General features: G+C 58.6%; 1 protein-coding gene across 1 annotated transcript in view; it reads right to left on the bottom strand.

The window, feature by feature from the left end:
- The window catches only part of FBN3 (fibrillin 3), a 60,840-nt gene extending 55,663 nt beyond the window's left edge, over window positions 1–5,177 (bottom strand). The window contains exons 1-7 of the mRNA XM_012641227.1: window positions 4,912–5,177; window positions 4,713–4,795; window positions 3,725–3,823; window positions 3,473–3,568; window positions 3,120–3,215; window positions 1,225–1,422; window positions 995–1,120 (exon numbers count right to left, since the gene is read on the bottom strand). Coding sequence (XP_012496681.1) covers window positions 995–1,120; window positions 1,225–1,422; window positions 3,120–3,215; window positions 3,473–3,568; window positions 3,725–3,823; window positions 4,713–4,795; window positions 4,912–5,177 — 964 coding nt within the window. The remainder of the gene's footprint in view (window positions 1–994; window positions 1,121–1,224; window positions 1,423–3,119; window positions 3,216–3,472; window positions 3,569–3,724; window positions 3,824–4,712; window positions 4,796–4,911) is intronic.
- Window positions 5,178–13,613: the final 8,436 nt, after the last annotated feature.

Genomic DNA, 13,613 nt, shown 5'->3' with positions numbered 1-13,613 from the left:
ATCTCCCATTTTACAGATGAGGAAACTGAGGCACCGAGAGGTTAAGTCACTTGCCCAAGGCCACAGAGTCTGCAAGCAGCTCGGCCGGCAGTTGGAACCCAGCACTGATTCCAAAGCCTACATTGGGAGGCAACTTGACTTGGTTCAAGTCCAGCCCCTGCTGTTTGGTGGCTGAGAAAGGCCCCCAGAGTCTGAGGGATGCGCCCAAAGGTACCCTCTCCCCCACGCTGGCCATGACAGCCCCCCAGAGGTGGAGACCTAGACAGTTCGGAGTTGGCCACTGGCACACTGGCCGATCTCCAAACACATTCTCAGCCTTGCCTGCTACACACCCAGCCTGAGGGGCCCAGAGGTGACGCTAGGGAACCGCCCTCCCTCTCCTCACACCAGGACTCTGCCCAGCCCCCACCGCCAGCATCCAATTCCTGGGCAGCCCTGTCCTCTAAGGCCTGACCACCCGTCCATCAAGATAGCAAAACAAGGCATGAGCCCAGAGGGTGGGTTCCCCCTCGGCCAGGCAGAGTGTGGGGGGTTGCAAGCCAGTGGGCTTCCAGGGGGAGGCACAGCGCAGAGACCGGAGATGGGAGACCAAACAGCTAAAAGGCGTGAGATGGAGGGTTGGAGGGGCTCCCAGACTGGGGTCTAGGAAAGCACTGACGCTGCGGGACAGAGAGCCTGGATGCCAGGCGGGACCCACCCTCACCTCCTCCAGCCCCCTGGGGCCCCAGATCACCCAGGCAGCGGGTGCCATCCAGGCTGCTGGCGAAGCCATGGGGACAGGTGCACGCGTAGCTCCCGAGTGTATTGGTGCAGTCTCCCCCGGAGCAAAGGCCCGGCACGCTGAGACACTCGTCCACATCTGCATCGACGGAGTCAGGGTCGGAGGTGGGACCCTCGCCAGACCGACCCCTCTGCCTCCCTGCTGCTTGCAGGGGAGCCTGGGCCGCCCGGAACACAGAGGAGGTCCCAGGTCATGTCCCTTCTGGTCACCTACCTTCACACGTAGTGCCGCTGTCGCTGAGCCGGTGTCCAGCCGGGCAGCGGCACAGGAAGGAGCCCACCGTGTTGACGCAGCTGCCCCCTTGGCACAGGCCTGGGACGGCCTGGCACTCATCCACATCTGCAAGGATGGTGTGCGGTTAAGGGAGTGAGAGGCCCATCAGAGGGAAGAACCAACACAGCCCAAGGCTCCCCAGGACCTCCATCCCTGACTCCACTGCTCACCTTGGCAGGCGCCTGTGTGGATATTGGGGATGAAGCCCCGGCGGCAGGGGTGTGGCTGTGCAGGGCAGAGTTCACATGGAAGGCCCCAGGCTCGGCCCACGGTGGCACAGCAAAGTGCCTTCGTGCACACAAGGCCCGTCAGCTGGTGCTGGCACCCCTCGGGGCCCACTTGGCCAAAGCAGGGCCCCGTCCGGTAGTCTGCAGGGCAGAGAGATGTGACAGCTGGCCATGGGCTGTCCCTGCCCCAGAACTCTCTCTGCAACTCCACCACCTTCTCAGCTTCCCTGCACCCGCATGCCAGGCTTTGCCCTGACCACAAGCCTTTACTCATGCTGTTCCCCTTCTTGGATAGAATGCCTTTCTTCCCCTTCCTTACCTAACGAACTCCTATGTACCCGTCAAAACCCTTTTTCTTCAAAGCATTCCCTGACCAATCTACAAGAGGGAGGCCAGGACCTTCAAGCTCAGAAAGCTCAGGGTCTGTCTGAACAAGACCCTCCTAACCTCCCCCCAACCAGGCCCACCGTCCCTTTAGGCCGGGACAAGGACCCATGTATGCCCGGCTGAGAGCCCTTCTAGTCCTTGAGCACACTCTGGCCCTGCCAGATCTCCCAAATGTTGGGAGGGATCCGACATCTGCCGAAATGCTCTGGACCCACAACGTCACATCCCCGATCCCCAGGGCCTGGCCCAAAGGTGGCCGCATCGGGTCTCCTAACCCCTGCTGTACAGGGGCCCAGAAGTGACTTCCTGGCTCCATCCTCCAGATGTTTCCAATCAAGGGGCTGGCACGCAACCAAAGGCAGCCCCTCCCAGAAGAAGAAGCCAGAGCCACCCCCCTCCAGGCCTCGTACGGAGGCGGGGCTTCACAGAGACCCCCCGGCTGTCCTGATCCCCCAAGCCAAAACCCAGTTCCGGGAACCTTGGCACCGAGCCCTGCCCCTCTCTGGGGCCCTCACGGTCCACCCTAGGACTCTCCTCTCTCGCCCCTCCCCACTGACCCTCCCTCCCCCTCGGCCACCCCCAGCTTGCCCCGCCTCCGACAGCCCACATTCCAGTTCTGCCTTCTTGTCAAAGTCAAGCTCCAAAAGCCCACCCTTGAGCCCAGGCCCCCTCCCCCACCCCCAGCGTCCAACTCATTGCCATCCTCTCTCCACGCAGGCTTGGGTCACAGTGCACCCGTCCCTCGCCACCACCTCCCGCCACTGCCATCGTCCCGGGGCTCTGCCCATCTTTGCTCCTCAGCCCTGCCGGGCACAGCGACGCCTCCTGCATCTGAAAATCTCACCCCCAAGACCACCCGCTCCTGTCCCCTTTCTCGTTCTCAACCCCCCGGGGGCTCCATGTTTTCTGTCTGTCCATTAATACTGAGGCGCCCTCTCTCCTCAGCCCCAGGCCTGCAGGTCCCTCGGCCAACACCGAGCTTGGGGTCTCCCACCTCCTTGCCCAGGGGGACCACCGTCCTCCCACCTCGTTTTCAGACCAGACCTGGGGTTCACTCCTTCTTATCCTACGAGATCCAGAGGAGGGGTCCCTTCCTCCAGGAAGCCCTCCCTGCCCTCTCTTCCCTGGAGGAGACGGGTTCTCTGCCCTCCACGTCCTCCGAGGCTGGGCACCCCTACCCCTTGTCAGAGCCTTGAATCCCCCGGGGTTAGAATTTTATGTTTCTGGGTTTCTTCCCCTGGCCTCTCAGACTGCAGCGCCCTCTCTCTTTCCTCCCAGAACCGCCCAGAGCCAGGGAGGGGCAGATGTTTCGGAGGACGGCTGAGCAAATGAAGGAAATGTCCTCAGAGCGCCCCGGCAGCAGGAAGGAGGCCAGTCGGACCCTCCCAGGGCCCGGCCATGTCCTCCCCTCCCCCCCACCAGTCTCCTGTCCCCCCCCACCCACTTGGTACCTTTCTCGCACTGGGGCCCCATGAAGCCATACACACAGGCGCAGCGGTTGGGCCCAATGCAGCGGCCCCCGTTGTGACAGCCGTGGTCACAGACAGCTGTGGAGGGAGAGGGGAGGGTGGCCCAGAGGGCCCCCAGCCACAGAGTGAGCGAGGGTCCTGAGCAAGCCTGTCTTCACCCAGGTCCCCACGATCTGGCCCAGCCTGAGCGATGAGATGGCGACAGTGAGCGTGTCCCCTCCAATCTCCGATCCGGGAAGAGGGACCCGTGCGCAGTTGGCAGGTGGCTGCAGAGACTGACCTTCTGGGACCCCAGGCCCAACATGCATAAGGGGGTGCCCTCCGGGGGTACTCACGCTGCCCACACACGGTGCCCGTGTAGCCCCTCTGACACAGACAGGACGCCCCCCGGCAGCTGCCACCGTTCATGCAGCTCACGCTGCACCCTGGCCCTGAGGACGGGGAGTGCGGACGCGCAGTAAGGTGGAGACGGCCCGCAGCGCCCCGGAGAAGGCGTCAGGGCTAGGCGTGCCCAGCCCCGGCTCCTAGTGACATCCCCATGCCTGTGACCTTCTCTTCCCTCCCCCAAGAGGCTGCTTCCTGCTCACCTCTGCTCCCCCCGCAGCTGGGGGCCAATGTCCCATCCGCACAGCTGCACAGGTTGGGTTGGAAGCAGAAGCCCTGGCCGCAGGAGTGCCTACAGACGGCTGCACGGGCAGAGCGGGTGGCCGTCAAGGCCAGGACCAAGCCCTGTGCCGTCCCCGCTCTGCCGGTGCCTAGCCCGGCCGGAGCACGGAGGTGACCGCTACCTTGGTGCACATCCCCAGTTCTGCTCATAGCAGCCCCACCCCCGTTTGCAGGGACTACCCCCCAACTCTCAGTCTGGGGTGGGCAGGTGGTATGATCATTTTTTTTTTTTAGAGACAGGGTCTTGCTGTGTCACCAGGGCTGGAGTGCAGTAGCCGGATCATCTGCAGGTTTGAACTCCTGGCCTCAAGCGATCCTCCCACCTCAGCCTCCCGAGGAGCTGGGACCATGCTCCCAAGGAGCATGTGCCACCACACCTAGCTAATTTTTTAAAAAAACTTCAGTAGAGACCAGGTCTCTCTGTGTTGCCCAGGCTGGTCTCGAACTCCTGAGCTCAAGCGATCCTCCTGCATCCACCTCCCAAAGTGCTGGGATTACAGGTGTGAGCCACCGTGCCCGGCCTCCTCTGGGATTCTGCTGGAACCACCAGGACACAGAGATGCTCTTTGGGCCAGAACAGCTGAGCTGGGAGAACAGAAGCTGGAGGTGCAGGGGCCCTGGATGGGGGGTGGGGGGCTCTCCTGGAGAGTGGAGTCAGATGCCACAGACAGAGAGGTGGGCGGGGTACAGACAGAGAAAGAGAGACAGACAGAAAGAGACAGACAGACCAGGGGAGGTTGTAGGGCAAAGGAAATGAACATGGCAGGGTGGTCCAAGAGCCTGAGGTCAGTTCAGCCTGAGGGACCCCTGGCCAAGTCCCTTGTAAACAGGGGGAACTTTCAGCAGGTAAGAGAGCTGCCCCAGTGCCCCGGCCTGCGCCCCCCACCTCCAGAAGGCCGGGGCACTCACGCACGACACACTGGCTCCCACCGGGCAGCGTCCTCCAGCCGGGGCAGCAGTAGGCGTGGAAACGGGAACCGCATACATTCGGCCTTCGGGGAGAGCACAGGTGGCTGGTGAGCCCCTGTCGGGCTGGACACCCGCTGGGTGCCCCAGGACAGCCCAGCCCACACCCCAGGGGTCTTTAAGCATCTCGGGTACCACGCACCCCTGCAAGATGCCCAGGCTGCCCCGCCTCCGCAGACGTCCAGGACCTGCAGCCTCCGCCGCCCCGTCCCAGCGGCCTTGGCCACCTGCCACACACGACAGGGCCGTCCAGACCAGCAGGAGCCGAGCCAGGGGGCCCCGTGCCAAGGTGAGGGCTCCGGGCCCTCTCCTTGCCAAACACAGACCCTCCGGAGTCATGACGTCTTCCTTGGAGGCTGCAGAGAGGAAGCAGACAGTGCCAGGGGAACCACCACCCCCAATACGCATCTAGCCCTGGCCAGGGTGGGGCAGGTGAACAATCAGGGGAGGCTTCCAGGAGGAGGTGTGATGTCTCACAGATGGAGTTAGCCAAGACATAGGTGCTAGGACAGAACCTAGGTCCTAGGGCGCGGCACAAACAGAGGCAAGAAGGGCGTGGAATATGGACGGGAGAGGAGACAGGGCCAGGTGCAGCCAGGTGTCGCAGGTGTGGGCGTAGTTGTGTAATGGGGCTTCTACTTGTAGGTCAAGGACAATGAAGAGCCCTCGAAAAGCTTTAAAGGAGAACAAGGTCAGAAATGCTTGTTAGATGGAGTGGGAGGGGCTGTCGGGGCACCAGGGGGGGCAGGAAGGTTGGGGGGCTGGGCCAGGTGTCTGGACCAGAGAGAGAGTGGGAGGCTAATGCCAGGGGAAGTGGGGGGCATTGAGGGGACTCCCAGAATCCATCTGGGAGGGCTGAATGGGGAGGGAGGAGTTGGGGGGACGGGCAAGTCAGTAGGAGGCAGCTGGGCATTCTGCGAAGTCCCAATGCGGGGCACACCCCTGTGCCCACTTCACAGACGGGCAAACTGAGACTGTGGCATCATCAGTGAGGGGCTGGGCCAGAGGTGAAGCCCAAGTAGAGGGAAGAGAGGGGAGGAGGATTCTAGGACGCCCCCCTCCTCCACCCCAAGGTGAGCGGCTTCTTCCTGGGCGGGGAAGGATGGGGGGAGGAGATGGCGGGAGACATGACCAGCCAGTTTGGAGGGTGGAAGCCGGACCAGTTGGCCTCCCCAGTCCTTCCCAGGGACTGGGTGGGGAATGTGCTGGGAGGACGCTGTGTGGCGGTGGGCATGGCCCTCTCTGGGCCGGACAGGGTGCCCCGAGGTCCCCAGAGAAGGGAGACACCCTTATCCACTCCGGCTGGAAAGGAGCGCCCCCTTCTTGCTTCCAAGTTGTCGGGGCCAGTCTGCGCCCCGAGGACGCCCTCTCCAGGCAGCCTCGGGGCCCGCGAGCCCTCCCTGCCACCCCGGCCTGCCTCGGGCGGGGGTCTCGGGCCTGGCCAGACCCGGTCCCCTCCTGCCTCCGCCTGCCTCGGCGAGCCGCGCCCCGGAGTCTGTGGAATGAATGAGCCGGGAAGGCGCGCACGGCACGGGCGGGGAGCGGGGGGCCGCGGAGCGAGGGCGCGAGTCCCGGGCTCAGGCGACGAGGAGGGGGCGCCCTCGGAGCCCGCAAGCTGCGACCGTCTCCACCGGGCAGGACTAGAGGACGCAGAAGCCCCCGGGCCGCGACCATGCTTGGCTCCGCCCTCACCTGCGGGTCCGGACCGCGCGCCCCGCCGAGCCCCTCCCGCCGGGTCCCCGCGCCCTCCTCGGAAGGCGGAGAGGGGAGGGGGCTGGGCCCGGGGCTGCCGGGCTGCAGACAAAGGACTCCCCTCCCCCTCCCCTCCCCCGCTCCCCCTCCCCCAGCGCCCCGATCTCGCCCCGCGTCCTCGCCTACCTGCGAGGCGGCGCGCGTGGAGGCGGGCGCGGGGCTCCCCGCTGCAGGGCCGGCGCCGGGGGCTCGGGGCGGGAACGCCAAGCCGAGCGAGGCCGACCCCGCCGCGTTCCCGGGGCGGGAGGAGCTGGGTGGAGGAGGGCGCGTTTGCACCTCGTCGCTCCCGGGGCGGGGGCGGGGGGCTCGGATCCGATCGGGGCGGGGAGAGAGGCTGCGGCTGGGAGGAGGGCCTGGGGCTCCGGGTGAGACTCCGAGGGGCTGGAGGGGGCGGCAGCGCGGGCGGGGGGCTCGGGGCTGAGGGGCGCCGGTTGGGGCTGCCTGGGCCGTGTTTTCGTTTCGAGATGGAGCTGGAGGGGACCCTGACGTGGGGCTCCTATTTGGGGCGGCCTGGGCGCCAGCCAGGGCGGGGAAGTCCTGGGACTCACCTGGGTGTCCGTCCCTCGTCCTCTCAAGCCGCCGCCCCCTCCCTGGGGCCAGGAGAATTCAGAGACATTGGAAACTGACCTGGACCCTGAAGCCTCGATTCTTAACTATTATAGACCAAGATCGGTGGGCCCCTAAAACTGTAAGCAAAACAATGAGTGAACTTTCTAGAATCTATACCCCAAGCAAAAATTTCTAGGTTACTCACCACCTTCCCCCTTTGAGAACAGACACTACAGGTGATTCTTACTTAACATGGGGATCAAACAGTCGGAACCTGTTTGTTGGGCTTGAAGCATCAGCTACCCCACCCAGAAAACTCCTATGCATCCGTCAAAGCCCAGTTCAAAAAGCCCCTCCCTACTCCCTACATTGTTAGTTGACCCTATTGAGTTCCCAAAGCTGATGGTGCTGAACATGCTACCATCATCACACTTCTGGCATGGAATAAGTAAACAGCATATAACAATTAGAGCTGGCATTTTTTGGGTGCTTGTAGTGTGCCAGGCTTGTGGCTAAGAGTTTCATACACATTATCTCGCTTAATGACCAGAAATGCCTGTGAGGGAGATGCTCTCATGATCCCCACTTTGTAGATGACTGAACTCAGGCACATACAGGTTACATAGCTTGTCCAGCCTCACAGTTCTTGGTGGTGATGGAGCTGGAATTCAAACCCGCTAGACAGGGGTCCGTAATCTTTGCTAGACTGGTCCCTGGTGGTCTACGGGCTCACATGAGCCCATCGGATTATTTTTAGCGCAGGGAGGTGGGTCCCTGGGAGCAGTTGAGTGAGGAAAGGACCGCCAGGTCTGGGGAGAGTCTCTGAGGAGGGTTTGCAGCGGGGGATGGAAGTACTGGGGACGGGGAGAGAGAGAAGCCCTCACAGACGGAGATGTCCCCAACCCCTGCCCAGCATCGCCACATACGAGCTGGGAAGGTCTTGGTCTAGCCCTCGAGTGTCTCCCAGTGTGAGTCTCCAGACCTGGACCCTGACACTCCCAAGCCAGAGGGACAGACCCGAGGAGGGGAGGGAGGGAAGGAGCCCTCTTTCTGGGGATGGGAGCTCGGAGGGTCAGTAGAAAGGGGCAGGCTGGGCGCGGTGGCTCACGCCTGTAATCCTAGCACTCTGGGAGGCCGGGGGGGAGGATCGCTTGAGGTCAGGAGTTTGAGACCAGCCTGAGCAAGAGCGAGACCCTGTCTCTACTAAAAATAGAAAAATTAGCCAGATGACTAAAAATGCCCATAGTCCCAGCTACTCGGGAGGCTGAGGCAGGAGGATCGCTTGAGCCCAGGAGTTGGAGGTTGCTGTGAGCTAGGCTGACGCCACGGCACTCCAGTCTGGGTGACAGAGCGAGACTCTGTCTCAAAAAAAAAAAAGAAAAAGAAAAAGAAAACACCTGATCTGCGATGTTGCTGCCCATTCCCGATGTGGTCACATGGACAGTGTCACCCTGACTGTCCCCTTGTTACTTCTCGTTGTCATGAAGGGACAACTAGGCTCTCAGTCCTGCCCCCCCATGTCACAGTGGCTCCCAAGACTGTGATGAAGACGAAGCACGTCACACGGTCCCCCCATCAAAACCGCATTGTCACCAAGTTCCTACGCCACAGCCACCCGTCACATGCCCCTGTCTCATTGTCACCTGTGCATGTGACACCTTTCTGTGTTCTGGTTACTTGGCTGCCCAGGACATAGTGCCATCTCCTGTCACCTTTACGCCTGCACCTGTGGCTGTGACCTCGTTGCCCATCAACAGTCTGCTGTTACCCAGAGCATCGAGTTCTCAGCACCAGAAGCAACCGACGCCACCAGAAAGGGTGACCACGCTGGGAGGTTCTGCAGGCAGCAAAGTCGACCCACATTGCCCTTGGATCCGGCCCCGTGAAGACACCAGCCGCCGCCTCCTGGCTCCCCGGGCTCCGATGCTGCCGGATGATCCTGGATGCTGGACACCGGCGTCACCCACCCTGGGCAAAACGGGGTCCAAGAGGCCCTGCCTGGTGTCTCGAGGCTGAGTGGGATCCGTCGCACGGAGGGGGAGAGTTCCCAGATCCAGGGATGGGGTTCAGTCCCCCGACGGCCTTGGAGATGTCGAATGCCCGGTATTGCTCTTACCTTGTCGCCGATGCCGTCAGCCAGTCCCCTGCTGTTGTCCACCACGGTCCCAGACTGCCCTATTGTTGTCGTCTCTCACTGCAGCTCTGTCACCTGGCCCTTTATTGATACGTTGTGTCCTTACTGTCTTTGGTCACTGTAACACAGCCTGCCTGCCAACATGACACCAACCCCTGGTGGGTTTTTTTTTAATTACAATGTCACCTGTTGCTGTCAAACTGTCTTCCCATCCTTCCCGGTTCTTGCTACATTGTCACCTGTTGCTGTCACATTGTCACACCATTAATGTCACCCAGACACACACACACACCCCCCACCAGTGTCATCCCGTTAGGGTCACTCCGAGTCAGTTCAGCCCCACCTTCCCTCTGGCTTTCTGAGCGGTCCCAGAGCCCTCCTCGTGCAGACAGGACGAGCTGTGGGTGCCCAGGGTCAGGAGACGCCCAGATGTCCATTGGCACCGGCTCGGGGAGAGGATGGAAACAGGGCAGGCCGGGGCTGGGGACAAGGAGACATGGCGGCGGAGGGGGCGGGTGGAGGCGGGTGGATGCCTGCAGTCTGTGCTGTGTGGGGTGTGCTGGGCCTGCCCCGGCCGGGGTGGCCTGGGGACAGAGCCCTCTTTGTCTGAGCACAGGAAGCAGCTGGGCTCAGGGAGCACTGAGCACATGGCCAGGAGTTTGGCTGGATGCCTGGGAGTGAGGCTGCAGGGGTGTGGGAGGGGGGCTGGCGGGGGACCTGGGAAGGCCCCAAGAAGGAGGTCAGGCTGGAAAAGTCACAACAGCCCCCCCGAGGCAGGCTCTGTTATCATCCCATTACACAGATGGGGAAACCGAGGCATGGAGCCACTGGAGCCACATAGGCAAATCCGAACCTAGGCCACCAAGCTGGAAACCTTCCTCCTGCCCGTGGGGCACCCCCAGAACCGCCCCCCCAGAGCCAGTAGCTCAATCCCCAGGCAGAAGCTCGAAGAGTCCTATGTCTAACACGCACACACACACACACACACACAGATATTCTTTCTTTTTTTTAAATAAATACAAATGTTAGCAACTTTATACGTTGTTCCATTCTTCTTTCCTCTTTGTAAAAAATGTATTTTACTTTTAAACTAAATCAGTGTCTCTAAAGGGAACCTTTATTTTTTTTTACTGTTTTCTTTCATTGAGTTAAAAGTCACATAACATAAAACGTACCATTTTAAAGTGCATCGTTCAACGGCATTTAGTACATTTCACGATGTTGTGCAGCCACTACCTCTATCTAGTTCCAAGACGTTTCCATCATCCCAAAACAAAACCCGTCCCCCTTAGCAGTCCCCCGCCCCCCAATTCCCCACCGCCCAGCCCCTGGCAACCACCGATCTCCTTTCTGTTCTCAGCGGATCCATCCATCCTGGATGTTTTGCGTAAGTGAGATCTGGCGTCTCTCACTTAGCGTCGTGTTTTTGAGGTTCGTCCACACTGCAGCACGAATCTGGGCTTCGTGCTTTTTACAGCTGAATAGTATTTAGGTGGTTTGCACTTTTTGGCTATCGTGAATAAGGCCACTAGGAATGTACTTGCTCTTTTTATTTTATTTATTTATGTATTTAATTTTTTTTTTTTTTTGAGACGGAGTCTCGCTCTGTCGCTTTGCTGTGATGACAAGGAGATGCCACTTCACACTGCCTAGGATGGCCATTACCAATAAAACGGAAAATAGCCATGTTGGCTAGGATGTGGAGAAACTGGGTCCCCCATGCGTTGCTGGTGGGAATACGGAATTATGCCGCCACGGCGGAAAACAGTCTGGCGGTTCCTCCAAAAGATAAACACGGAATCGCCGTGCGACCCAGCAATTCCACTCCTGTCCTGGGTGTGTGTGTGTACATATCTCCCCAAAATAATTCAGTGCAGGGACTTAGATACAAGCACTGCAGCGCCATTTACGATAGCCAAAATGTGGAAACGACACACGTGACCCTCAACAGATGCGTGGGTCACCCAAATGTGGCCTGTCCATCCAGTGGGAATATTATCCAGTTTTAATTTAATCTAAGAACAGAAATATGTGTGTGATGATCACAAAACTGCCTCCAGAAAGGCTTTTTGTCATTTTCCTCGGGCTGCCGTCGCAACGTGCAATACACCAGGTGGCTGAGAACGATACGCTAGGTGTCAGCAGGGCAGAGCTGGTTCCGTCTGAGGGTTATGGGGGAAGGATTCTTTCCAGGCCTCTCTAGAAGCTTCTGGTAGCCTCTGGTGGTCCTTGGCTCATAGATGACCATCTTCTCCCTGTGTATCTTCTCGTAGTCTTCCTTCTGTCTGCACGTCTGTCTCTGTATTAACGTCTTTTTATTTCTGTAACCTGGGGTTTTGGCATCTGGAGCCCTGCTGACCCCAATAGACAGCCTCTCCTGCCCACCAGGGCTAGCCAATTCCTAGAGATAGTGAAGGACTCAGGAATGCGTCAGAGCACTAGGGAGCTATCAAGGGCTCTATGCAGGGGGTGGTCACCGGTGGGTTCTGCAAGGCTTGGGACCACTGCGCTAGGCATGGATTAGTCTTGACGGGAGAAGGGAGCACCCTGCCACCCACACCCAGCCCTGCCTTTGGAACCTTCTCATCTGGTGATCTAACATCTATCTGCCTCGCCTCTCTCCCGCTGGGCCCCTCCCTGCTGGCGGAGGCCGCACTTGCCGCTTTCCGCCCTGTCCCCACAAACCTTGAGGATGCCTTTGACCGGGTCAGACTGACGCCCGAGGATAAAGTCAGCTGAGTGCACACTGTCAGACCCAGAAGACTGAGAATCACTGACTCTCAGAAGACGCACATGTGTCGTGGCATCCCATAGGCACTCAACAAACGTACCTTGAATCAATGGATGAGTGAATGACTGAATGGCGGGCAGGTCTGGTGTGGCTCGGGGCAAGGAAAGGAAATTGCTTGTGGGCGTTGGGCAGGACTCGGATTGAGAGAAGCCTCGATTCCTTCAGCTCCTCACGCAAAAAAGAAAAAAAGAAGCCTTGAAAGTCAGGAGCATGAACATGACCTGGCGGCAGCAGGGAGCCATGGAGAGTTCTAGGAAGGGAGCAGCACCATGATCTGATTTACTTTTGAGGACCGAGTTGCCAAGAGGGGTGAAGTTAATTGAGTCTGTCACTAGGGGGCACTCAAGTCTTCCCATTCTAGGGTCGGGCACCCTGTAGATCCTAAGTGCGGCCGTTTGACGGAATCCAAATTTTACAGAACAAATCCTTTTATTCGTATGAATACATTTCCATGTTCTTTGGTATTTTAAGTATGTTCATTTTAAGAATAAAATAAAGGCTGGGCGCGGTGGCTCACGCCTGTAATCCTAGCACTCTGGGAGGCCGAGGCGGGAGGATTGTTTGAGCTCAGGAGTTCGAAACCAGCCTGAGCAAGAGCAAGACCCCGTCTCTACTAAAATCAGAAAGGAATTAGCTGGACAACTAAAAAGAACATACAGAAAAAATTAGCCAGGCATGGTGGCTCATGCCTGTAGTCCCAGCTCCTGGGGAGACTGAGGCAGAAGGATTGCTTTGAGCCCAGGAGTTTGAGGTTGCTATGAGCTAGGATGACGCCACGGCACTCTAGCCCAGGCAACATAGTGAGACTCTGTCTCAAAAAAAAATATATGGTTTCTGTGACTGGGCGCGGTGGCTCACGCCTGTAATCCCAGCACTCTGGGAGGCCGAGGCGGGAGGATTGCTTGAGGTCAGGAGTTCGAGACTGCAGTGAGCTATGATTGCATCACTGTGCTCCAGCCTGGGTGACAGAGCAAGACCCTGTGTCAAAACCAAAACAAAAAATGTGGTCTCTAAAAGAGTTATAATTGCCTATTTTGCTTGCATTTATGTATCTATTGGACAGGGCTGATTTAGAGAGGACAGTGATTATTTTTTGACAGTCATAAGCGGACCCTCTCTTTTTCTCTTATTTCCTCTTATTTTGGTCATTCTTCAAGTTAAAAATCTATGGCATTTTCTACTGGGTTGTTCTCCTGCTTGTTGAATAAATATTTATACATAAATATATACATCAAAAAGAAAGAGTTGGGGAGGACCGTTGTTTTATAAATATGGAATCGTATTGGATACACTTTTTTGCTTATTGTATTTTATGGAAACCACTTTCAAAAGTCTGAATTCACTTTTTTTTTTTTTTGAGATAGGGCCTTGCTCTGTTACTCAGGCTGCAGTGCAGTGGCGTCATGATAGCGTCAAACTCCTGGGCTCAAGCGATCCTCCCACTCCAGCCTCCCAAGTAGCTGGGACTACAAAGGCAGCCACCACAAATGGCTAAATTTTTTTATTTTTCATAGAGATGGGATCTCACAGTGTTGCCCAGGCCAGTCTCAAACTCCTGACCTCAAGCAATCCTCCCACCTTGACCTCCCAGAGTGCTGGGATTATAGGTGTGAGCCAC

The sequence above is a fragment of the Propithecus coquereli genome, unplaced genomic scaffold (assembly GCF_000956105.1).
Source record: "Propithecus coquereli isolate 6110/MARCELLA unplaced genomic scaffold, Pcoq_1.0 Scaffold164, whole genome shotgun sequence".
Classification (NCBI taxonomy): Eukaryota; Metazoa; Chordata; class Mammalia; order Primates; family Indriidae; genus Propithecus; species Propithecus coquereli.
Note: the sequence above shows the minus strand (reverse complement) of the source record. Positions and strands in the feature narration are given on the sequence as shown.